Below are 26,394 nucleotides of genomic sequence, written 5' to 3'. Positions count from 1 at the left end.
CTGGGGCATAACGGACATTTGGGGCAGGGGATCAGGCACCTGATGCCATCTCTCTTCGACGAGTCAACTAAAGTCTCTGGTGTTGAAAGCATCATCTGTCGGGCCTCGGTCCATGTCATGTCATATGATTGTGCAGTGAGGGGAGTAAACTGAGTAAACACAACATAATTACTCATGAGAAAACTCCGAAAAGTAATGGACATTCATTGTTGAAGTATGCCGTAGTGGGTAATTGGGGGAATAGTGCTAATTGGCCATGGAAAATAAAAGTTCCAACAACTTCATCAGCTATGTGGGCTTCGAGGAGCATGAAATGCAGGTAACAATTTTGGAAATTAGTAGGGATGTTTCGAGTGAAAAATCTTGAAATTTTTAACAAGGAAGAATTCACACGGAGTTTCATTCATGTTTTTAGGGGGAATCAGTTAATGTCTGGAATGTTTCAAGCAATTTGTCATTTTTAAGGCTTTATATTGAGGAAAATTAGGGGAAATTGTGGGAATTTAGGCAAGCGTTGTTCTGTGTTTTTAAGCTATTGAAAATAACATGAACGAAAGTAATTCTGTTGGGAGTCGAAGATTAATTAGAAGCTCCGTGAAGGATTTTATTTGAAATTCGAATGGAATTCACTACATGGAACGTTCAAATGGGAGTTCATGGGGTTATTACTTGGGTTAAAAAAATGAATTCTGGAATTTAAAAAATATTATTGTTTATTCATTAGTCCAAAGGATAAATTTCGAATCTGAACGAAACGGTTAATTTGTGGAGAACATTCAGATAAGTAGAATGAATTCAGTAGCGAAGTGGTCACACGGTTTAAGTCCATTTAGTCTTTAGTTGAGTGTTCTAGAAATATTTCCTAATTGAAGGGAGATAGCGAAATTTTCATAATAACCTTTTTTTTAGAGCGAATTGAGTGCTACTAAAAAGGTGTTGAGAAAAATTTTGCTATCTCCCTTAGATTTCGAGATATTCATTAAAAACTGGCCAATAGCCAAAATCGACAGAGAGTTTGGATATTCCCAAAAATGAAAACTCACTTTCTTGAATTTCCAAGTTAAGACCCGGGTGGACTAGGGGAGGTTGGGGTAAAATGGACACTTGACTTTTTTAAAAATGCTAATGAGGGGTTGAAATGTTAATAAAATTTAATATTTTTTTTTCAATGCAAAGAACAATTCTCTCCCTTTGTGGCGAGCCTAAACTGAACTCAATTGATAAATTTGTTTCTGAGTTATGAATAATTTTAAAAAAGTATAAAGTGTCCATTTTACCCCACCCTCCCCTATCTTTTGAACGTTATCTCGATTGTTTTTCCATCCTCATAATGTAAAATATATCAGTTCCCATTGGATTTTACATGACACAGGAGTCCCTAAAAATTATGATTTTACAATCAAAAAAGAAAAAAAAACTGAACATTTTCAAAGAGCGTTTTTAATAAAGATTAAGAAATAAGTCAGATCGAGAGGAATAATGAATGGATAATTTATCATGGTAATTAACTATCTGACAGTCATTGCTACTGTGACAAATAACGACCTAACAGCCATTAGATACATCAAATTACCAATTTGCAATTTCCTCCCTATTGGGTTTATTTCCCAATATTATTCAAAAACGCTGTTTGAAAATGTTCAGCTTTTTTTCAACGTTTTTTTGATTCCACAATCATAATTTTTGGAGACTCCAGGGCTATGTAAAACTGAATAGCAATTGAAGATAATTTCAGATTATCGAAATTAAAAAAACAACCAAGATCATGTTCGAAAGATGATCCACTCGGGCCTTAATATAAAAATTCTTGAACGATTCGATCCTAAATTCAACTCAAATTCAAATCAAATAAAAAAAAAGAATCTTGTTTAAAAAAAAATCCATTTTATTCATTCATTAACGTGAAAGAATAAATTTCCAATCTAAATAAAAAATGATTAATGTCTAAAGAGTCTGAATTAAATTCAAATGTAATTATTATTAAACTTAAAAAACTGTAATTAAAAAAAATCATGCTCCATTCATTAATGCAAAAGAATGACCTTCAATTGTAAACAAAAATCGATTGATCTGTAAAGAACATTCAGATGAGCAGACGGGATTCCCTGGGGGAGAATAAAATAAAATTGCTGCCGGGTGAGGTCCTCATAGCCGAGGCGCAGAATGTGCTCATGTTCTCCCCAGTCGGGGACCTGAAGCAGGGAATCTCTGGGACCCTCTCCGTCACAAATTTCAAGCTAACATTCATCACGAGTGACGATCTCAACGGGGAGGATATAAACCGCCAGCAGAATCACCTCTACGGCTACACAGACTCATGTTTATCGAACATTGACGAGATCTACTTGATTACGGGGGACAAGAAGAGAAAACTCATCCCAGGGAGCACGATACCATCTAAGGTCAAAGGAATTTTCATTGTGTGCAAGAATTTTCGCACGTGGTCGTTCTCGTTTAAATTCTCACCAGTGGGTCATGGGAAGAATCTTCTTGCGACACTACTGCATCATGCATTCCCGAGCAGGCATCAGCTGTTGTTTGCGTATGATTTTAAGGAGGTTTACTACAGCAGTATTGACAAGAATGTCAAGTTCTTTCGGGATTTGAGTGATTGGCGGGGGGAGTTCGATCGCACAGCCCAGGGGAATGAAGTGTTGAAGAGGAATTGGAGATTGTCTTCTGCTAATGTGGCCTTCCAATTGTCACCGAGGTGCGGGATATTCTCACATTCATGAAAAATTACTTAATTGTTTACTGTTCGTTTGACCCTCACAAGCTTAAAATGCTGAAAATAGTCCGGAGCCTCCAATTTTTTAGCTACACTGAGAGAAAAACAAACACGTTTTCATTTCTTTTTTCTGGAAAAATTTGTAATACGCATTATGGCAAATAGATAATTTGTTGATTTGTTTATTTATCTATTTATTCATTTATTTAGTTATTTTTTGATATAGTCAAACAGCCAAGGCCAATTATATGACTATAGTAACACAGGATTAAATTTAATTGTAGTTCAGTACTAGTTTAACCAATACTGGTATTTGAGGATAGTATTTCATACAAATGTAAAAATTTAAGGGTAGATAAGGCAATACATGCACTGAGAGAAGAACAAACACGTTGTCAAACAAGTCTTGTTTGGGCCAACAAAATCGCTAGTTAAAAATTGCCAAAAAAGAATTTGTTTGGTTCGAATTTGGAAGTCTCAAACATGAATAATTGTTCTGCTTTCGACAGCAACGAAATATTTAGCTCAAGAGGCGGATAATTCACACCAGACGGTGCCTTCTCAGGATGAAAATATCTCATAGAGAGTAAAATTTAGCAACAAATATTTTATCCCTAAGTTACAAGATTGCTATCATATCATTATTGTTTCATTTAAGGGTTCATTTCTTGTCTGTGATTATTAGACAGCCGAAACGAAAAACTACTATCCCTTGTTTCGCATAAAACAAAGATTTTTCGGGAGCAAAATACGTATGGGAGTATCGAATAACGAAGGAGTAGTGCTAGAAATGACATTTCTTGCGTGTACAGAGAATGCATTTTTTTTTTAACTACTAAATCTATTTTTGCGACAAAAATTTTTCATTTCAGGGCACTCTCTGCATGTTTGGCACAAAAAAATACTTTTTTGATAATTTTTAAAAAACTATTTTCTTGGCACAAGTAAGACTTATTTGAGTGTATTCAAAATTTATGATTCTGCCGATGTCTGCTGCATGAATACCTTCAAAGTACATCAATTAAATTTCGATAAATTATGTCATTTGTTATAATTCCAGTTTGCCTCAATACATAATCGTCCCAGCATCCGTTACCGATAATCAATTGACTGGAGCTGCAGGACACTTCCAAGAAGGTCGTCCCCCCGTGTGGTCATGGTCGAACAGTCGAGGTGCTGCACTAGTAAAAATGTCTGAATTGATGTCGACGATCACCGAGAGAACCCAGGAGAACATAATGCTGGAGAATATACGAAAGAGTCATCCCCAGAAACTAGCCATGGCTGTACTCGAGTTGAATAAAGAAATAACTGTTAAATCTATAGCTACTAGTTTTTCAAAGTTAGTCGCATTGTGCTCACCAGGTTTGTTTCACAACTCTTCTTCCTCCAATATTTTATCCATTCTTCTTATATAAAAAGGAGATGTCACACTCTTATGCCTGAATGTTCTGAAAGAGAAATCGCATGCACGATGATGATGACAGTGATTTTGTTGATGATGTTGATGATATTGATGATGTTGGTAATGTTGGTGTAGATCTACGGAGAGATGTTTTCAATCACGGTCAATTATATGTAGCTTTTTCGAGAGTTCGATCATGAGATCCATTGAAAGTTTTCACAAGACAACAACGAAGAAACGCCAAAGTCAAAAATTATGTCTACAAAGAGTTACATCTTTGAGTAAATGGAATATATATTTATATGTCTGTATAAAAGGAACCGACTTGATCGTATTTAGTATCCGAGATATTCATGGTTTTCCATCGATAACGCCCGTATAAATTAACATTGAATTATTTTCTGATCTTCGATACCAACATCATTTCCAACAGAACATGTGTTGATCCTCAATTAAATTTTTCATGGATTTCGACGTATCTCCGACTGATTCTCGATAGAAATTTCCATCCCTCTTTAATTAAAAAAATTCATGGATTTTCAAAAGAAGTTTTCATCATTCCCCACGAAATTCTCCTTAGTAATACTACAGAAATTTATATACGTGAAATAACGTATTGATTCAAATCAACTTACAATAATAACGTGATGAATCATATAAAAAATAACGTGATTTTTTTTTCAGAGAACATACGACAGTTCTGGATGCAGGATAATAATTTCTACTCGTTATTAGAGAATTCCAAATGGTTGAAATACATTTCTCATTGTTTGCAAAAAGCTGTGGAGGCTAGTGATCACTTGAGCTCCGGAACATCAGTTATATTACAAGGTAATAATAAATAAGTTGAGAAAAGCGTTTAAAAATGAAACTAGTGTCTTTGAAAATACAAAGCAAATAAAGCGATTGATAAATTTCGATTGAATGCGTAATTTTGGATTGCAGAAGGAGCAGGGAGAGATATGTGTTGCGTTATATCGAGCTTAGTCCAATTAATATCCGATCCATATTTTCGAACGATAACTGGATTTCAGTCTCTCATACAAAAAGAATGGGTGGCAGCTGGGCATCCTTTTTGCGATCGTCTGGGACATATCGTGAAATTCAACTCTGAGAAGTCACCAATTTTCCTTCTATTCCTCGATTGTGTCTGGCAATTGATCCAACAGTTCCCATCGAAATTTGAATTCACGGAGACGTATGTCACGACATTGTGGGATGCTGCACATGTATCTGTCTTCGATACATTCATATTTAATTGCGAGAGAGATCGAATGTTTGCAGCTATGGTAATTTAATATATAATTTTATGGATGTTTAAATTTAAAATTAATGATGGCCTCAAAATTTCAAGATAGACAAGGAATTACATGAACGTTTGGATTTTATATTCAAATTAAATCCCCAAAAAATGGACATTCAAATGCCGCAATTACTTGGGTTTCAAAAAATTATTCAATTAATAAAAAAAAAGCCTCATTATTCTCTCATCAATGCAAAATAATTAATTTCAATTAGAAAAAAATAGATTGATCACTAGAAAAAATTCTGATGAGTAAAAGGAATTCTCTGTAAATTAAAGTAAATTTAAAATAATAATTAATTAATTAATTATTTTAAAAAATTTACTTTGATTCAATAAAAAAATTTAATTATTTGGTGTAAGTCATAAAGACTAGAATTCTGTTTTCCATTTGAAAAAACGGATAAAATTCTTTGAATTTTTTTCATATGAACTAATAAAGTGAAATTCCACAGGATCCAAATACACCCCTCGTTCTGCGCAGTGTCTGGGACTGGCGAGAGCAGTTCACAGACCAAGACATTCTCCTCTTCTACAATCCCCTCTACAACTCGAAAGAGCCAGAAAAAACCCCCCTTAAGCCTCAATACAATATTTCGTGCCTTGAACTCTGGACCCAGTGCTACTTCCGATGGATTCCACCCCTGGAGATCCATAATGGTGGCAAAAACCACGTGGAACTGTTCTCGCGTCTCATGCAGAACGACATAAATCAGTTGAGAGTCAACACTAGTGACGGTTGCACCTCTCCAGTGGACAAGGTGACGACATACTTGGTGCAGATGAATATCGATAGTTTCTACCCATTCGGTAATAAAAAATCAGGGAATACTGTGAGCACCCCTATTATGAACAGTTCAGCGATAATGTCTGAGAGCCTTATGGACGCACAATCGCTCATCACAGCTCCTGACTGATAGTGAAAGCATGACTACTTGTACGAAAAAAATTTAATGAAAAAAAAAAATTCTTCTGCAGTTTATTGAACTTTCTAATATTTTTTGGTCGATTCTATTGTGAAATTTCGCAGCTTATTTGCATTTTTTTCAATAGAAATGTTCGATGGAAAGAATTCTGTAGAAAAAATCAATTGATATTTTTTATAGAAATTCCTCGACTCAAAGTTTGGTTGAGTCGAAATGAAAATGAAATTTAATGAAAATGAAAGTTTTTTTGTTTTATTTTCTTAATGACAAGAGGAGAAAATCAGAATGGAAAAAACTTGGGGAGTTCACGTGAATTCCTATAGAAAATATCTCAATGGAGAAAATTGTGTGAAAATGAAATTTTCCTGATTAACTAAAAAATTTCTATTGCACATTTTTTATAAAAAATACAGCAAAATTTTTCAGTATCTGCACATTTCTTCACTAGAATCAACCAAAAAATGAAAGAATTTTCATCCGATAGAATTATCTATCAATTTCGCCCGGTTTTTCTACGAATTTTTTTCGTGCGTGTCGTGGAATTTTCTGTTCTGAGAATGAAGATATTCGCATGTTGGGTGGGAGTGGCAGCTATTTGTTGATAAGAAATTACTCTGTACATTCGATTATGCAATCAACAAATCAGTAGCGAAGTGCTAAAAGGAGACAAGTCAATTTTGACTATTGACCAGTTTTCAATGAATATCTCGGAATCTAAGGGAGATAGCAAAATTTTTGTTACAACCTTTTTTGTAGAGGCGATTGAGTGCTACAACAAATGTGATTACGAAAATTTCGCTGTCTCCCTTAGATTCGGAAATATTCCTCAAAAACTCAACTGGCAGTTGAGTCGACTTATCTCCGTTTACCACTTCACTACTAAAATGTAGATAATGATCCTCTGGCCTGCGAAATTCTCGCTTTTCCACCCCGATATAAGATTGAATATGCAATAGTATAAGTACGAGCTGAAATTCATTTTCATCATTTTTATTCTACCGGAATTGTGATTCGAGCACCAATCGTTGGAACAATGTATCTTTTATAAGAACTAGAAATTAAAAAAATATCTATGAAAAATCTCGTATTGTGCAACACTTGTAAATATCTGAGTATTTCATATCGGAAATACGACTTTGTACAATTTTTTTGTAGTTTGAGGTATTTAACTGTTCTTCTCGTGGACCTTCATGATGACGCTTTTCACTTCTGTGTAAGCCTCGAGTCCATATTCACCGCATTCCCTTCCTTGTCCTGACATTTTGTAACCACCGAAAGGCATTTGGGATGACAGAGCGTTATAAGTATTGACCCTGGAAAAATTGATAATCGAATTAAATTATTGATTTCATTACGAAAAAATTGAGTTCATTTTTCAAAAATGAATTAATCGAAGAAAAATAATATACAAATAAAAAAATTAACCGTAGAGAAATTAATAATGTCATTAACGTCATTAATAATGTCATTAATCGAATTAAATTGCTAATTTTATCACGAAAAATTAATTTAAGTCTTCGAGGAGGAATAAATTATTGAAGAAAAATGTGCAAGTGAAATATTCATACCAAACAGTGCCAGCTCTCAGGCCCTGAATCAAATGATTCGCCTTATCAATGTCTTTAGTAAACACAGCAGCTGCGAGACCATAATCAGTTTTATTAGCACGATGAATGACTTCATCAATCTGACTGAACTTGAGAATCTGCTGTACAGGACCGAAAATTTCTTCGCGAGCAATAGTCATGTCGTCCTGAACATCAGCAAAAACTGTTGGGGCGACGAAGTATCCCTTGTCCCCTATTCTGGTGCCCCCAGTCTCCAATTTGGCGCCTTGTGATTTTCCACTCTCAATCATAGAGAGAATTTTGTTCATTTGTTCCTCATCAACCTGTTCAGAAAGAGGTCGGTGATCGACGTTTTATATTGACTATTCCAATGAATAATTAGGAGATAATGCGATTGCATTTTTAATTAATTACAAATAAATGAATGAAGCAAAAAAATAAATAGGGGAGAGTGGAGCAAAATGAAACAGTCGAAAAATGACAGTTTGACGCATTCAAGTAAAAAAAATATTTTTTGCAACATATTTTTTTTATCAGTGTTTGTTTATTAACATTTTGCTATTGTTGAGAGTACTAATGAGAATAATAATCTTTCGTTCAGTAGAATGAAAAATTATTGAGAAGTTTTGGCGGGAGAAGATTATGTCAGTGAATTAATTGAAAACAAAATAAAACAGCAAAATCCAAAGTCCAGAGGAAGGCCCAGTGGGAGACCCAGAGGGAGAAAAAAGGAAAATGTGATACTGAATTTCAAAGAAAAAAGATAAGTGTAATCCGGCGTAATATAATTAATTGAATTATAAGACGAATAAAAAATTATTGTTCTCATCACTACGGGGTAACCTATTGGTCAATAGTTCTACATTATTGTCATGATGGGCCTTGAAAAAGCTCAAGGTTTAGTAACGATTCTCGCCACACAATTTTTTTGATGATGATTTTATATTTAATTTCACATTTTATCTATGCCGTAAGGAATTGGATACTTTTTCTCAACAAAAAAAAGTTGACATTCTTTTACCCTGTAATGGTCAAAGTGAACACAAGTCTGAATATTGAAAAACTATTATTATTCTCACCACTACTCCCAATAATAAAAAAAGTTGAAAAAAAAAATTGAACAAAAAAAATTTTGACTGTTTCATTTGGCCCCAGTCTCCCCTACATAAAAAATTAAGAGTAAAAGAATGATTACTACCTGTGGCCCATGCTCAATATTAAGATCAAAAGGATTCCCAACCATCCTCTTCTCGGCCCTCTTGACACTCTTCTCCACGAACTCATCGTAGATGTCATCCTCAACAAAAGTCCTGGAGCCAGCGCAGCAGCACTGGCCCATATTGAAAAACAGTCCAAAATGTGCGGTTTCAACAGCATAATCGAGATTAGCATCCTTGAATATGATGTTGGGTGACTTTCCCCCCAGCTCCAAGCTAGTTCTCTTCAGATTGCTCATGGCAGCCCCCTGTTTGACGAGTTTTCCCACCTCAGTGGAGCCAGTGAAAGCGACCTTGTCGACGTCATTATGAGCCACGATAGCAGCCCCAGCCTGTCCAAATCCAGGCACAACATTGAGGACTCCAGGAGGGAAGCCAGCCTCCTTAGCCAGTTGTGCTAGGTACAGAGCAGTGAGTGGTGTCTGCTCAGCAGGTTTCAGGATGATGGTGTTCCCAGTGGCGAGAGCTGGGGCGATCTTCCAGGCCATCATCAGCAGTGGAAAGTTCCAGGGGATGATCTGACCGCAGACGCCAACAGGCTCATGCCTCGTGTACGCCATGAAATTTCCGTCCATGGGGATGACCTTCCCATGGTTTTTGTCAGCCCAACCAGCGAAATACCGCAGGACCCCAGCACTGGCGGGCACATCGAACCCGTAAGATGCAGAATACGGTTTTCCATTGTCAAGTGTCTCTAGGGACGCCAGGTACGTTCGATCTCGGTGGATGAGGTCGGCTAGTTTGTTCAGGAGGACCCCGCGTTGAGAGGCGTCCATCGTTCTCCATGGGGAACCAAGGCGAAATGCCTTCCTGGCTGCCTGCACAGCTACGTCGACGTCCGCAGCATCTCCTTCCTGGACTTCGGCGATTACCTCCCCGGTGGAGGGGTTTATCGTTTCGAATGTCCTGCCAGACTCGGATTTGCGCCATTCGTTGTTTATGAATATCTGGGGAAAAAATTGGGGCGTTTTTCTTGGGTGTTGGCCTGAGAGATGCGAAGGCGTTATGTGATCGATCATGAAGTGGTCATGTGACCGTCATTGACGGTCACAATTGGCCGAAAAACTGTGACGGTCATTTTGCATCTATATAGATGAAACACTTTTTTTTGATCTATTTTGTTTCTAATTAACTAGAACTCTTGACTTTGTTTATTTACTTCAGTATCTAGAACTCTTGACTTCGTTTATTTTGTTCTGAAGATGAAAAGTGTAATCGTTCTCTCATGAGTATGGAAAAATATATGTGAGCACATGTTTCATAATTTTATAATTAAAAAAAGCTGTTGTATAGTTGTACACATACATTTCGAGTCTTCCATAAGAACCTTATAATAAACAATAATTGATAATCAATAAGAAATTGAACGAATAGACGATGCCAATTATGTAGAAATTATATGACCGTCACAAAAATCAATATATTTATGACGGTCATTTTAACGGAAATTACCATTTTACTCTTTTGACGGTCAAAAATTCTTTGTGACGGTCACAGAAAATTTTTGACCATCATTTGCCATTAGAAATTTCGGGACGTCACATGACCGTCACAAAAATCAATATATTTATGACGGTCATTTTAACGGAAATTACCATTTTACTCTTTTGACGGTCAAAAATTCTTTGTGACGGTCACAAAAAATTTGTGACCATCATTTGCCATTAGAAATTTCGGGACGTCACATGACCGTCACGAAAATCAATATATTTATGACGGTCATTTTAACGGAAATTACCATTTTACTCTTTTGACGGTCAAAAATTCTTTGTGACGGTCACAAAAAATTTGTGACCATCATTTGCCATTAGAAATTTCGGGACGTCACATGACCGTCACGAAAATCAATATATTTATGACGGTCATTTTAACGGAAATTACCATTTTACTCTTTTGACGGTCAAAAATTCTTTGTGACGGTCACAAAAAATTTGTGACCATCATTTGCCATTAGAAATTTCGGGACGTCACATGACCGTCACGAAAATCAATATATTTATGACGGTCATTTTAACGGAAATTACCATTTTACTCTTTTGACGGTCAAAAATTCTTTGTGACGGTCACAAAAAATTTGTGACCATCATTTGCCATTAGAAATTTCACACTTTTGACTTTTTTAAAAATGTTAATGAGGGGTTGAAATGTTGATGAAATTTAATAATTTTTTTTCAATACTTTTTTTCAATTCTGTCCCTTTGTGATGAGCCTAAACTGAGCTCAATTCATAAATTTTTTTCTGAGTCATAAATTATTTCAAAAAAGTCTAAAGTGTCCATTTTACCCCACCCTCCCCTAGATGAGAAATGACTGTGATTTTTTCTTGACAAGTTGTGACGGTCACCAAGGGGGAGGGGGAATTGTGACAGCCGTCATGAACGCCTCGTCATGTGACCGTCAATGACGGTCACATGACCGTCATATGACGGGTCATGTGACGCATTTGCATCTCTAGTCACCCAATATCATGCAAATGCCACAATTCCCCTCGCACAAACGGTGCAACAAAGACGAAACAAAAAGCTAAGCGAATAAAAATGAATATCTATCAAGTTCAGGGGTCATCAATCGCAAAAAATAAATACCACAACATAACCCCTTTCCTCGAATATTGAGTTGGAAGTGCAGATAACATTTTTTCATGTTTGGCAATATCATCGCATTTCCACGTGACGGTTTTAAAAAATACCGAAGCCTCTTACCCCACAGTACATTATCGAGGGGTTGGTTTCCGGAGCCGGGAGGGCAGCTGATGAGTACGCCCTCAAGGGCTGGACCCTCCTCATGAGACGCAACATGATTCTTTAATTCGTTTGACGATTATGGGACTGAACTTTTTCACATTCAGGAGACACAGGCCGATGTGCGCCGATAAACTGCGATAAATCAGCGAATGTTTTCTGATATGTGACTATATACCGGCGCGACAACGTCGGCGGACACCCCACGGACACATTTTTCATGCTGAGTGACATGCGCCGTAACATGCGCGATAAACTGTACATAACATTCAATTCCACGCGGGGGCCCATTATCATATTGCACTGTAAATCAGCACACGATACAATATTGGCATGTATTATACAAGCAAATCGACTGGTTTTTACCATATAATAATACGGTGTATTATAAAAAATGTTAATGCAACGGATTTGTCGGAGTCGTGAAGATGTTATGTTCACAAAAAAAATTATGCTCTCGTAAATAACATTGTGTTGATAATATTGATTGTATCATTACGAAATAGATTATTTTCCTATTGTTTGTGTTCTAGGAAATTCGATTTGTGACCTTCAACATGCCTATTTTACTTTCAGCGTACAAACATTAATAAAAAATAAATTTTAAGAATATAAAAGCCAAAAATTCACTTCGTCTAATCGCATTTTTTGTTCAACAATTCACCACCTTTAGCTCCATTATATTATTAATATCAGGAAGAATTCATGAATAAAGCCTCAACGTTTGTTTACACTCAAAATCACATTTTTGAAAGTTTAATCATTCACTGAAGAAAAATTACAATGAGAATCGTAAATAAATAATACATCAGATTGATTGAATATTTTCCTGTTGTTTGATGATTTAGGAAATTCGAGTTGTGACCCTCAACATGTCAATTTTACTTTCAGTATACAAAATTTGAAAATGACAAATTAAATTCTCGGATTGTGAAACGAAATTATAAAATTCAAAAATTCAATTCGTCTAATCGCATTTTTCATTCAATAATTCACCTTTACCTCCATCATATATTAATATCAGGACCACGAAGAATTAATGAATAAAGCCTCAACGTTTCTTTACACTCAAACTCACATTTTTGAAAGTTTAATCATTCACTGAAGAAAAATTACAATGAGAATCGTAAATAAATAATACATCAGATTGATTGTGCCATTACGAAGTAGAATATTTTCCTGTTGTTTGATGCTTTAGGAGATTCGATTTGTGACCCTCAACCTGTCTATTTTACTTTCAGTATACAAAATTTGAAAATGACAAATTAAGTTCTCGGATTGTGAAACGAAATTATAAAATTCAAAAATTCAATTCGTCTAATCGCATTTTTCATTCAACAATTCACCTTTAGCTCCATCATATATTAATATCAGGACCACGAAGAATTAATGAATAAAGCCTCAACGTTTCTTTACACTCAAAATCACATTTTTGAAAGTTTAATCATTCACTGAAGAAAAATTACAATGAGAATCGTAAATAAATAATACATCAGATTGATTGTGCCATTACGAAGTAGAATATTTTCCTATTGTTTGATGATTTAGGAAATTCGATTTGTGACCCTCAACATGTCAATTTTACTTTCAGTATACAAAATTTGAAAATGACAAATTAAGTTCTCGGATTGTGAAACGAAATTATAAAATGCAAAAATTTAATTCGTCTAATCGCATTTTTCATTCAACAATTCACCTTTACCTCCATCATATATTAATATCAGGACCACGAAGAAATAATGAATAAAGCCTCAACGTTTCTTTACACTCAAAATCACATTTTTGAAAGTTTAATCATTCACTGAAGAAAAATTACAATGAGAATCGTAAATAAATAATACATCAGATTGATTGTGCCATTACGAAGTAGAATATTTTCCTGTTGTTTGATGCTTTAGGAGATTCGATTTGTGACCCTCAACCTGTTTATTTTACTCTCAGCATTCAAAATTTGGAAATGACGAATCAAGTTCTGATGTTAAAACAAAATTATAAAATTAAAAAATTCAGTATGGCAATTCTAATCGCATTTTTCATTCAACAATTTACGGCCTTTAGCTCCACCAAGTTTCTTGATCCTCGTCTGATGCATGTGAGACATCAATGTATAAATAGCGGGACCACAGAGCAGTAACAAATAAACCCTCAGCAATGTTGGAAAGTGAAAAGCGAAGTTCCATTCATTCGGTAATGAAATCGTGAATTTCTCAGTCTCCTCAAAGTAGGGAATGTTCCTCAGGATGATGATTCCCTCGCACATGAATCCGAGGGGATACAGAGGTATCCAAATGGTGTACCTGAACCAGGTCAGCAATCCAATTTCCACATCCAAAACTTGTGTAATGTAGTAAGGATATCGAAACACTTCGATCAAGCTCCACACGAAGAACAGATAGAAGACGACTGGTTTTGTCTGCATGCGTGGCTCAGCCTCGATCATCAGGAAGAGGACGAAGGCACGACCTCCAACTTGTACGAATGCCAGCAGAGGATTGCCCTTTGTGTATCCGAACATGGGATGCATCACTTCGAGGAATTGCAAGAGCTGGAGGAATCTCATAACACTACCGACACTGCTGTAGGTCTCTGGCATGGAATCTAGAAATTATTATCAATAATCCACTTGTTTTTATTCATTCTCATGCAGAATATGTCAAAATATTTAGTATTCTACTCATGAACAAAAACATGAGAAAAAATGAGTTATTTATGGAACATAAACAAGATGAATAACAACTACAAAGCGTAAAAAAAATTAAGGCCCGGGTGGATTATCTTTCGAACGTGAACTTGGTTGTTTTTGTTTTATTTTGATAATCTGAAATGATCTGCAATTGCTATTCAGTTTTACATAGCTCTGGAGTCTCCAAAAATTATGATTGTACAATCAAAAAAATGTTGAAAAAAGCTGAACATTTTCAAAGAGCGTTCTTGGATAATATTGGGAAATAAACCCAATAGGGAGGAAATTGCAAATTAATAATTTGATGTATCTAGTGGCTGTCAGGACATCATTCATTCAATTTTTTTTTGTTCCTTTTTTGATTGTACAATCATAATTTTTAGGGACTCCTGCGTGATGTAAAATCCAATGGAAATTGTGATATATTTTACATTATGAAAATGGAAAAACAATCGAGATAACGTTCGAAAGATAATCCACTCGGGCCTCAAAAAACATAAATAAAAAAAAAATTAAATAAATAAAAAAGAAATGAAGTAGTAAATAATTTTAAAAAAATTACTTTTCTACTCATGAGTGAAAATATCAGAAAAAATAATTAATTTATGAAACATAAACAACATGAATAACAAATACAAAACAATAAAATGAAATTGTTGGAGATTAATGGGATTGACTATTTTAAGTGACGTTGATATCACCACAATTTTGGTAATTTATTAATAATGAACTTGCTCTTAATTTCGATGCACTGATTAATCATTTTCGACCACTGATGTTAACTTCTTTCGAATTTGGGACGAATGAGTTTAAAACGAAATGTATTTTCATCACTAATTATTTTTGTAGTACTTTCTATCTAATTCAAAATCCTAACAAAAAGTTGATTTCATTTGGTTTCATTTTTATTTCATAAAGACCCAACATTCCAATTTATAACAATGAAATTAATAAAATCAGTAACTAAAAGTAATACTCATGAGAGAAAGCATTATTTATATTGCAGATATTTTAAAAATTATTGAACTACCTAATCTATCCAAATGATTTAATAATAAACATACACAGATTTAGAGTATTTTTTACACTGACCTGGACCTTCTCGTGAATAACGTATTGCCATGACTGTGAGAACATACATGAACCCAACAAATTGGCATAAATTGTACATGACGAGGTAAACCTTCTTGAGATCTTCTGAAAGAAGGGGACAAATTAAATAAATTTGGAATATTACAGCAATTTAAGGATGTTCTACACCCTTTCTGCCAAAATTCACGTTTTTTCAATTTTTCTGGCAAACTTATGATGGAATTGACGTGAAAAAATATAGCGTTTTTGCATTTTGTCATTATTTAATGACTGACGAAATTTTAAGATGGTGCGAACATTTGCCTGCGTTTTCTCTAAACTTTTAAAAAGAATCACAAAACTGTAGAAAAAACGCATGAAAATTATCGCACCACTACGCAACTTCGTGAGCCATTAAAGAATGACAAACCACAAAATCGTTATATTTTTTCACGTCACTCCCATCGATAATTTGCCAGAAAAATGAAAACAACGTCAATTTTGGCTAAAAGGGTGTCGAACATCCTTAAATAACACCAATTGAGTTTCTGGAGTTATTTCAACCTTTCCTGTATCCCAATTCTTCTTTATGGAGTTTATCATACATGTGAGGGTAATCCTCGTGAACGTCTCTCTTCTCAAGCACTTCCCTGTGAATTTTCTCTCTCGCAGATGTGAAGCCCTCGTTGAAACTCTTCGAGGTGTCCTTCCTGCTCCCTCCTTTGGATTTCCCTGTTATGTTCTTGCTTTGAAATTTTACTGGGTCCAAGATTATGTATTCAGGGTCTTCCTTCACTGTTAAACGTGGCCAGCTGTCGTCGATTTCTTTCCTCAGAATGAATTGCATTTGGTGGTTTATCAATTCATACATATTCTCCTGGAATTGAATGGAGAATCGAATGCAAAAATTGAATGCTTTGAATAGGAAATTTCAATCCATTTCTATTGGAATTCCCTAAAAATTCTATTGAAATTTTTGAGTGTAAATTTTTCAATTTTTGTTGTATTTCGTTTAGATTCTCATTACAAAAGCCATTAAAAAATCTTGAAAAAATTGTGCCCGAGAATTTTAATAGGAAAAAATACAATGGGATTTTTTAAAAATAAGATATCTATTAAAAAGCGTATGAGAAAACTACATAATTTTCAATTAAAATCAACAAAAAGGAACATTTGTATTAGAATTGCAACGGAAAATCAGTTTTGAATGGTTCAAGGACCACTTAGAGTTTTCGCTGGGAAATTTCATACGTTTTCTATTGGAATTCTATAACAATTCCACTGAAATTCTCGGACATGAGTTGACGCTTTCTTCACCATATTTTGTTTTGTCTCTTATTACAAAATCCATGAAAAATAAATAATAAATGATACTTGTTTCTTAAAATAAAAATTGGAGAATAATTTTTTGTTCAGGTGTATGGGGAAAAAGAGTCAATTTTTGTCCTCAAATCTAAACACTATAAGCACGAACCGTAACTCCTTCTTTAATGAATAAATGAATACATAAATTCCATAAAAATTTTACTGAAATTCTCGGGGATAATTTGCTGAAGCTTTCTTCACTGTATTTTATTTTGTTTCATATTACAAAAACATTTTCGGTCTGCAATGTATGTTGCCATGCTTACGCTAATGTAATAACAGTGATAATAATAAATGATACTTCTTTCTTTAAAAAAAATTATGAAGAATGAATTTTGATTCAAGTTTTTGTCGAAAAAAATGCAATTTTGTTTCTCAAATTTAAACACTATGAGCGTTAACCTCAACTCCTTTTTTAATGAATAAATGAATACATAACGATCATAAATGATGTGCATAAACCACTAGCCACTTCAAGAGCGCGCGATGCGCGCTCCCTTTCTGAATAAATATAAAAGTCAACATCAATTTTCCTTTTCCTATAAAATATCAATCAAAAATGTTACAATTCCCACAAGAAATCGATGAAACTCAAACAGAATTTCCAACAGAATTCTGAGGAAAAGTCAGTAGATCATTCTAGGACATGCACTGGATTTTCTATTAAATAATTGCACATGCTTTACCTCCCTGTTCGTAGAGCCATAGAATTGAATTGAGAAATCGTAGTTGACTGTATCACCATTGTTGCTCTTGAAGGCAGAGAATTTCATGCCGTCGTCGTCAAGAGTAATCTCCGTCCCCTAAAAAAATTGAACCAAAATAGATAAAAATTACATTACCACTGAAATCAACGAAATTTTAGCTGCAACTCACCTGAGGATTATCAACATCAATCCTCACAAAAACATCATTTTTGGTCTGCGACCAGTAAACCTTGGGTTGAACAGACATTTCCCTACTCGGACGTATCACTCCCAATTTTTTATTTCCCCAAAACGATGATTTATCGGATCGAACCGCAGCAAGGCAGTGATTGTTGTCAATTTATGAGAAACTGCGCCGTTTCACTTAGCTCAAGTGCCTTTACGAATTCACAAAAAAGAATTGCAAGTCACTGAAATCCTTCACAGGTGCATAAGATTATGTATTTTGAGATAGAAAAAACCATTAAGAAAAACAATTAATGAAATGCGGCATTCTAGCCGGCATTCATTACAATGTTCACGGTTTCTCGTGAACACAAAAAATCTCGTAGCTCTGCTTTATCACTAGAGGACAGCTGTTTCACGGATCGAGTCAACAGTTCATAAAGTAACCTCTGAGGGGCGAAGGCGCTGCAAACTGATCACTTGCTGTGTAATTCGAATGCTTTTTTAAAATAATGTTTATTTTCATCACGCTGTGACAAAAAGTGAACTTTTCGGCACGCTCCGTGTGTCTAAAAGTCCAATTTCCGCCACATTGTGATGAAAAATATTGTTCGTAACTCGTGAAAAAATGTTTTTTAGCTCGTGGGATTATATCACTCGCCGAAGGCGCGTGATATAAACCTCCCACTCGCCAAAAAACACTTTTTTGCACTCGTTACGAAATATACTATTTTGACACTGCTGCTACCTTCACCTCCCGCGAAAAGTGCCTTTTCGTTTACTCGTAAACGAAAAAAGGCACAGTTCGCCACTCGCTGAACGTAACATCACTGTCAAAAACTATTGTTCGACACATGTGAGACAGGAATTTTCACGAGTGTGAAGTTGGCGGCCCGAGGCGGCGCCGAGGGCTGCCAATCACACGAGCTGAAAATTCTGTCTCACTCGTATCGAAATATGCTATTTTGCACTCGTTACGAAATATACTATTATCAACTGATACAAATTGTTAGCTTCATAACAGAGTAACGTAAATGCCAAAATACGAAAATTCTCTTGAAAGTGAGAAACGAGAAGTAACTATATGGAAACAAGTTTAAAATTCGAGGCTTTTTGACTGAGAACATTTTTTGGCACTTACGTTACTCTGTTATAAAGCTAGCGAAATGTTTGCATGAAGGGGTTGAATAAACAACTAAAAGAATACACTGAAATTTAAATCACGCAACAGATTAAGAATATTAGAACTTACGTGGCTAGTGTTAAGAGCATCTCATAAGTCAACATTGTTTTCTTGATTTTCGTGCATTACAAATCATTAGATTAATACACGGACGAAAAAATTTAATAGAAAAACCTATCGAATTCGTCAGAAAATTCTATTGAATTTCTATTGAACTGATCTATTAAAAGAACAGTTTTTGATCGATACTGTTAAAATGTTCAATAGAAAATATTCAGTAGAAAAAGTCAATAGAATTCAATTTTTCTGTATAACTTATTCTATTAAGATATTTTCTGTAGAATTTCCTCGGTTCAAATTTTCTAAGTTTTTTCGTTTGATTTTCTTGATGAGAGAAAAGAAAAATAGAATGAAAAAAAAATAAGAAAATTTTTAGAGTGAAGCAAATTCCATAGAAAATATATGAAAAGAATAAGTTACATAAAAAAATCGAATTCTGTTGACTTTTTCTATTGACAACATCTATGCACGCGCTCGCGCGCGCGCTGATCTATTCATTTGTTGAAATGAAGAAATGAAATTCATTGAATTTCATTTTCTCATGAATAGCTTATAAATATTGATAATGAATCAAAGGGAATTCGACTAATGATTGAAGTGAATAGCCAAGTAGAGTAAAAGAATATATAAAGAATTTTTCATTTTCAATTAATTATCTTCAATTTTTGTAAATAATCGGTCTCCATAAAAGGACAGAATTTATTAATTTCATCGATGATATATATACATGTGAAATATATATATATTATATATATGACGTGAAAAAAAAAATTTACCACTGAAGAATTTGAAATTATGTCACTGAAGAATTTGAAAATGCCACATGTTTTTTTTGTGAAGAACTTCGTGTCACATATTGACCAATCAGAATTAAGGATTAGCGGTCAGGCAGTTTCGAGATATTTGGATATAAAACAACTTCACGTTTCTTTCATCTTTAGTAAATAGGAAATGTTTCCTGTTGAACATGTCAATAGAATCAGCCAAAAACTAATAGAAAGTTTAATAGAATTTTCTAATGAAGTCGATAGGTTTTTCAATTAAATTTTTTCGTGCGTGTATGGCTAGCAGTTGAACGGCGATGCCTGTTATTATCAAGGTTGTAGAACCTTTGATACTATGACAGTGGAAAATGTTCAGTTTTCAGGAAGAACCGCTATAGGTGTTTCTTAGAATACTTGGACTAAATTGAAAACTACTGGGATGTAATTCGAATGCCGGCATGTGCGGAACGGCTCGAGGGGCGGAGATACTTCTCCGCCCCTCTAATGCCTTCGAGATTGTTCTTCATCGGTTGCAGGGCAATTCGTTAATCCTTTCTAATGAAAAGCATGGACAATATTTCGAATCGAAAATGTAAACTCGAACATGGCAGATACCTTGAACGAATGGAGAAAGTAAGACAGTTTTCATGAGTACAATCGTCTTGCGGCGAATTTTCATGAAGTCCGTCGAACAAACGAAACAGAATTGAATAACATTCAATCACAATTTCATAACAATCTCATAGAATTATGAGATTATCTCACGTTTTTGACGTTGAGGATAGGAGAATTTAATTTAACTAATTTTTATTAATTATTATTATTTAATTCAACTAATTTTTATTAATTATTAGAAGTGTTGGTCTCATGTGTTCCCCTATCAGACTAAAAAATTACAGAATTTTCCGTGAAAATGAAAAAAAGCGATTTTTAGAAAATGGATAAACGTCCCTAAATCGAAAATTATAAAATGCATTTTTTTCAAGTTTAACTTTCTCATGTTCATTTCCCCCTGTTTCCACACAGTAAAAAATTATGTCAATTTCGATTCTAAGTCCACACCAAAACTACGGAAACCATTTTTTATGCTTACATAGCACCCCATAAATTTCCCTCTATTTGCTAACAAAAAGAGGCGAACCCAGTATTTAGTGACCGGAAACGGCTGCGAGATGTTTTCTGAATGCTTTTTAAGGAATTAAATACAAATAACGGGAAGATCAAATGGAAATAATATGACTTTGTCAGCTAGTTTTCATAATTTAAGTGCATGAAATCAAATAGAGTCATTTCGTTCATTTCATCGATTGAATTTTGAAAGATTAAATGAAAATATTCAGGATTAACCTCACGAAGAGGCAGAGGCGAGGCTGTGCACTGGATTACATAATATAGATGCATTGAATTACATAATATAGATAATAACAGATAGAAGGCTAATTTTAAAGGGCAACTATAAGACTTCATTGACACTTTTGAATGTTTATCAAAAATGAGACTACCAAATTGTCATTTCTTTATGTAGGGGAGATTGAGGTAAATCATACACTGTTGATTTTTTTAAATGTTAATGAGGAGTTGAAATGTTAATAAAATTTAATAATTTTTTTTCAATACAAAGAACAATTCTTTCCCTTTATGATGAGCCGAAACTGAGCTCAATTGATCAGTTTGTTTCTGAGTTATGAATAATTTTAAAAAAGTCTATTGTCCGTTTTACCCCACCCTCCCCTATCAATGGACATAGTAACATCTTCATATTTTCATAACTTTACACATATGAAAAAATTCAATGGAAAACCCGGCGAATTCGCAGAAAATTCTATTGGAATTCTCCAGAAATTCTGTGGGGATTCTATTAAAATCCTAGGGAATTCTCGTTAAAATTCTGTTCGTTTTTTGCGCATTATGGAATGAAATTACGAAATGCACATTTTGTGCATTCCATAATTTTTGAAAATGTATTTTTTTCCGTACTGATCTTCACTTTTGCCAGTCCGGGGATTGGTATTGACCCTTCCCCGAACTGGCAAAAGTGAAAGTCACTAGGGAAAAACATCGTTAGCGCCTAGTGTCACAGGGGTTTTCGATTCGTGTGATTGGCCAACCTCGCACTCTTCGAAAGCTCCAGTGGCACTCGACGCGAAACACAATTGTTTTGACCGTCAACATTACGACATTTCAACAGAATCGAATTTATGGTAAACTCTCATGTTATCTGGTCAAGATAACATTAACGTGGAGTCAAATTAGTAGCGAAGTGGTCAAACGATTTTCGTCAATTTAGTCTTTAGTTGAGTTTTCCAGAAATATTTCCGAATTTAAGGGAGATAGCAAAATTTTCATAATAACCTTTTTTGTAGGGCGAATTGAGTGCTACTAAAAAGGTACTGAGAAAAATTTTGCTATCTCCCCTAGATTTCGAGATATTCATTGAAAACTGGCCAATAGCCAAAATCGACTTGAACCGTTTGACCACTTCGCTACTGAATTTTCATTTCAATGTATTTTTCTTTGGTGCTGCATGCATTCTTTTACATACGGAGAAAAAAGATACGGATAAAATCCGATGCGTCACCGGTATTTTTCCGGGGAGTTTGCAAGTTGAGTGAACTCCGTGATTTTCCATTCGGCGCACAAGAAAAATAAATTGAAATGAAAATTGCCTCCACGTTAGTGTCATCTTGACCTGAACCCCCACATTCACTCACCATCGAATTGTCCTTCTACTCATAAATACCCAGGTTGAACAATAATTTTTGTTAAACGCGCTGGAAGAACCGAATGATGCATCGAGACTGAGGAATCTCGGCTTTCGGATCATGCGGCGAAACCCGGGATACTCTGGTGCTTTTGGATGTACAAAAGACCGGAGTAAAAATCCACTGGGAGCCTCCAGGTAAACCTAAGCCAGGTACGCCAGGTGGTACCAGATATTCTTTTTTTCCCTCATTCACCTCCACCTACTACTGCTCTCTTCTTTTTTCCTCTTGTTCACTGTCTCGTGTTTTGCAGCCCCGCCAGTGCGCTCGAACCACAGCTGTTTCCCCCTTGAGGTTCATAAGCGAGTGGCTCACCCTTATTGTCAACCGTGAATATGTACATGGGGCCAGTGTGTGCATCCCCTCCCTGATGTCTACCACTTAATCTCGTTTTATATTCTTTTTTAGTTCTTCATTTCTGATGGAAAGTGTCAATATTGGGATTTCACTGGTATCCTCTTAGAGTGGATCGTTCTTTCTTTGAAATTGTATGTAACATTTTTAAACATTTAAAACATCAAATTTTGTTTTTAACATCAACAATTTTTTTTTATTTCTGCATTTCTAGTGGGAATTATCAATATTACTATTCCAATGTCATGATTTTAGAAGGCATTATTTTTTTGAAATTATTTCTAAGAAAAAAAAAATCTGAACATGAGACATTGTTTTTAAAATTAAGAATGTTTTTTTTCGTACAATTTTCATTTGGATTAATCTAGTGGTTCACTTGAATTAAATAAATTTTGTTTTATTAAACTGAAAGGATTACTTCGAATAATTCGTAATAAATTTTTTGTTCAACAGCGGATTTGATCTCCATTTGCGCTTTTATTCACATCTAATTGATAGTTTTTTTAATAAAAACAAATCAAATGAAGATTTCATTAGATCTGAATGAAATTATTATTTAAGTATCGAAGAAAACTAATTTATTTGCGCGTAATAATCCTTTATTTGGATCAAACAGATTGTTTATTTGACTCCAACAGAGGATTCACTGAAAATAAAGGAATGATGTATGAACAGAAAAATTTAAAATACAAAAATTTCTCTAGATACATCAAAAAATGGACGAAATATGCCCGAGAACAACTCCCGGCGGCAGCCCTCCAACCCTTAAAAAACAAAAACCCCAAAAAAATCGTAATGACGGTGAAATCGTGCCATCTGTATAAATAATTGGTAATAAAGTATTTGTTCGACCACAAATTTGACCTCCATTAAGGTTTTATTCACATCTAATTAATAGTTTTTTGAATAAACGCAAATCAAATAAAGATTTCATTAGATCTGAATGAAATTATTATTTGGGTATCGAAGAAAACTAATTTATTTTCGCGTAATAACTCTTTATTTGGATCAAACAGATTGTTTATTTGACTCCATAGAGGATTCACTTAAAATAAAGGAATGATGTATGAACAGAAAAATTTAAAATACAAAAAATTCTCTAGATACATTAAAATATGCCCGAGAACAATTCCCGGCGGCAGCCCTCCACCCCTTAAAAAACCGAAACCCCAAAAAAAAATCGTAATGACGGTGAAATCGTACCATCTGTATAATTTGACCGAATTTCCGGAATTCTCGCGCCATATGTGTGAAGTCTGAGGTTGCACGTCGACCGAGACAATGCAGAGTGCAAGAGAGACGAAAAAAAAAAAGTGAATCCAAAAAAACCCCACCGTGAGGGCGATTTTCCAAAGTTTACCGATGCTAATCGACTCGGGTGCCCATGCAGCTGGACTTTTTCTCCACGTCTGTCTCGTATACCTGTGAAAATACATCTGCCACCGGTAATTCCCCAAGTCAATAATGAATGTCGCCCGATGCTGCAACCACCTCTCATCAGCCGCTTTCTCCTTTCTATTTCCCAAAAATTTAACTTTATCAACGCATAATAATTCCTCCACAAAATGTTGGAGTGCATTGATATCCTCGGAGCAGCCTTCGAGACATCCGTTTCGACATTTCCGGCCTATTGAGGTATCCAAACCCGAGTGAAAAAGGTATCGTACTCCAAATAAATCGACCTTGCAAACCCGATCCCCTCGCATATTCGAGTTTTCTCAATGCACTCATCCTTTTTCCCGTATTCACACGCCACGTTCGCCTTGTGACTCGCAAGTTTCGCGAAAGCAACGACAATGATTCCAACCGGTTGCATGCTTTTAAAAATCCCCGGACTGACCAAAGAACTTGGTTAATGCTCAGGTCAGAAACTCAATGCAGCATCGCGCCTTGTTACTCTTTCCCTTGTTCTTATTGCACTCTTATTATTATTACGAATTCCCTGAAACTTCGATCATTTGTATCTCACCTTCCTTTGTGTCTCTCCTCTGATGATTTTTTATTCACCTTCAATTTTTATTTCCACCAAAATTGTCGGATATTTTTTTATTTAATGGCATTTTATTTGGTGGCATTTCGAAGGTTTATGATATGATAGATCTGATCGTTTTGGAATAGTCATTTTTACATTATTTTTTCAATTAATAATTGATTATTAAGTGTTTTTAATTTATAAGAGATGTACTATTACTCATATTGAGCTAGGATTTGATATTCGATTCTCAATACGAATATTTCCTACAATTTTTTTTATGAAGAAATCATTGTAATGAACTGTTTAAATTTCAAGAAGGTCAATATAAGAGAAAGTACGTAATTTCATCATTTTATCTGTTTAATAGAAACTATTAATAATTTTCGTAAAGAAGGATTAATGACGTCAAATCTCCGAAGAATAAAATAATATTCTTATTACCAATTGCTTGAAATTCGTATCATTTGTATCTCTCCGTTAGCCATAAATCGCCATATCTTTATGTCCCTCATCTGATGATTTTTTACTCATCTTCAATTTTTTTTACCACCAAAATTGCCATTTATTCTATTCTTCAACGGTATTTTTATTAAAAAAACACTTATACTCAGCTAGAATTGGACATTCGATTCTCAATAGGAATATTTCCTAAGATTTTTTTAATGAAGAAATAATTTTAAAAAAGTTTTTAGATTTCAACAAGTTCAATGCGTGAGAAATTCCACGATTTTATCATTTCCTCTATTTAACAAAAATTATCACTCATTTTCGCAGAAAAATATTACTGACGTCACACCTTCCAAGAATAAAACAATATTCTTATTCCCAATTCCTTGAAATTCGTATCATTTGTACCTCTCCTTTACCTCAAAAATCGCCATCTCTATCGTTGTTCAATGGCGTTTTTATTGAAAAAAAAACAATATACTCATCTAGGATTTGACATTCCATTCCCAATAAAAATATTTCCTACAATTTTTTCAAGAAGAAATCATTGAAATAAAGTTTTTAGATTTCAACAAGTTCAATGCGTGAGAAATTCCACGATTTTATCATTTCCTCTATTTAACAAAAATTATCACTCATTTTCGCAGAAAAATATTACTGACGTCACCCCTCCCAAGAATAAAACAATATTCTTATTCCCAATTCCTTGAAATTCGTATCATTTGTTCGTCTCCTTTACCTCAAAAATCGCAATCTCTTTCATTGTTCAAATCCATTTTTATTGAAAAAAACATTATATTGATCTGGGATTTGACATTCGATTCTCAGTACTCATATTTCCTACAATTTTTTTATGAACAAATCATTGAAATAAAGTTTTTAGATTTCAACAAGTTCAATGCGTGAGAAATTCCACGATTTTATCATTTCCTCTATTTAACAAAAATTATCACTCATTTTCGCAGAAAAA

At 34.6% G+C, this 26,394-nt stretch overlaps 3 protein-coding genes across 4 annotated transcripts; 1 reads left to right on the top strand and 2 right to left on the bottom strand.

The window, feature by feature from the left end:
- Positions 1–114: 114 nt before the first annotated feature.
- Positions 115–6,434, top strand: LOC107037841 (myotubularin-related protein 10-B). Its single transcript, XM_015256613.1, has 6 exons — positions 115–319; positions 2,079–2,710; positions 3,789–4,093; positions 4,818–4,964; positions 5,079–5,422; positions 5,892–6,434. Exons 1-6 carry the CDS (start codon positions 257–259, stop codon positions 6,351–6,353), a joined length of 1,953 nt encoding a protein of 650 aa, XP_015112099.1. The 5' UTR covers positions 115–256; the 3' UTR covers positions 6,354–6,434.
- A 902-nt stretch (positions 6,435–7,336) lies between these two features.
- Positions 7,337–12,102, bottom strand: LOC107037815 (aldehyde dehydrogenase, mitochondrial). The gene is made up of 4 exons (XM_015256575.1): positions 11,850–12,102; positions 9,129–10,094; positions 7,931–8,253; positions 7,337–7,675 (listed from the first exon to the last, which is right to left on the bottom strand). Exons 1-4 carry the CDS (start codon positions 11,943–11,945, stop codon positions 7,528–7,530), a joined length of 1,533 nt encoding a protein of 510 aa, XP_015112061.1. The 5' UTR covers positions 11,946–12,102; the 3' UTR covers positions 7,337–7,527.
- Positions 12,103–12,962: 860 nt separating this feature from the next.
- LOC107037834 (very-long-chain (3R)-3-hydroxyacyl-CoA dehydratase) lies at positions 12,963–18,253 on the bottom strand. 2 transcript variants are annotated; one of them, XM_015256601.1, is made up of 5 exons: positions 17,884–18,253; positions 17,694–17,810; positions 16,207–16,519; positions 15,664–15,768; positions 12,963–14,486 (listed from the first exon to the last, which is right to left on the bottom strand). In XM_015256601.1, exons 1-5 carry the CDS (start codon positions 17,959–17,961, stop codon positions 13,909–13,911), a joined length of 1,191 nt encoding a protein of 396 aa, XP_015112087.1. In that variant the 5' UTR covers positions 17,962–18,253; the 3' UTR covers positions 12,963–13,908. The 2 variants fall into 2 exon arrangements, with proteins under 2 accessions (XP_015112087.1, XP_015112089.1); XM_015256603.1 differs by having other exon boundaries at positions 15,664–15,765.
- Positions 18,254–26,394: the final 8,141 nt, after the last annotated feature.

Source organism: Diachasma alloeum, unplaced genomic scaffold (genome assembly GCF_001412515.2).
Source record: "Diachasma alloeum isolate Michigan unplaced genomic scaffold, Dall2.0 Dall_scaffold_00271, whole genome shotgun sequence".
Taxonomy (NCBI): domain Eukaryota; kingdom Metazoa; phylum Arthropoda; class Insecta; order Hymenoptera; family Braconidae; genus Diachasma; species Diachasma alloeum.
The sequence above is the reverse complement of the archived record's forward strand: the minus strand, read 5'-3'. Positions and strand labels throughout refer to the sequence as shown.

Bases quoted from the DNA above. Each gene is read 5' to 3' on its own strand.
- LOC107037841 (XM_015256613.1), top strand. From the start codon at position 257: ATGGAAAATAAAAGTTCCAACAACTTCATCAGCTATGTGGGCTTCGAG. The intron at 4,094-4,817 runs GTTTGTTTCACA...TTTTTTTTTCAG, and splicing joins AGTCGCATTGTGCTCACCAG to AGAACATACGACAGTTCTGG. The intron at 4,965-5,078 runs GTAATAATAAAT...TTTGGATTGCAG, and splicing joins AACATCAGTTATATTACAAG to AAGGAGCAGGGAGAGATATG.
- LOC107037834 (XM_015256601.1), bottom strand. From the start codon at position 17,961: ATGTCTGTTCAACCCAAGGTTTACTGGTCGCAGACCAAAAATGATGTT. The intron at 16,520-17,693 runs GTAAAGCATGTG...ATTCAATTCCAG, and splicing joins ATGGCTCTACGAACAGGGAG to GAGAATATGTATGAATTGAT. The intron at 14,487-15,663 runs GTCAGTGTAAAA...AATAATTTCTAG, and splicing joins TTATTCACGAGAAGGTCCAG to ATTCCATGCCAGAGACCTAC.
- LOC107037815 (XM_015256575.1), bottom strand. From the start codon at position 11,945: ATGTTGCGTCTCATGAGGAGGGTCCAGCCCTTGAGGGCGTACTCATCA. The intron at 10,095-11,849 runs GTAAGAGGCTTC...TTTTTTCCCCAG, and splicing joins CCTCGATAATGTACTGTGGG to ATATTCATAAACAACGAATG. The intron at 7,676-7,930 runs GTATGAATATTT...CAATTTTTCCAG, and splicing joins CTGAGAGCTGGCACTGTTTG to GGTCAATACTTATAACGCTC.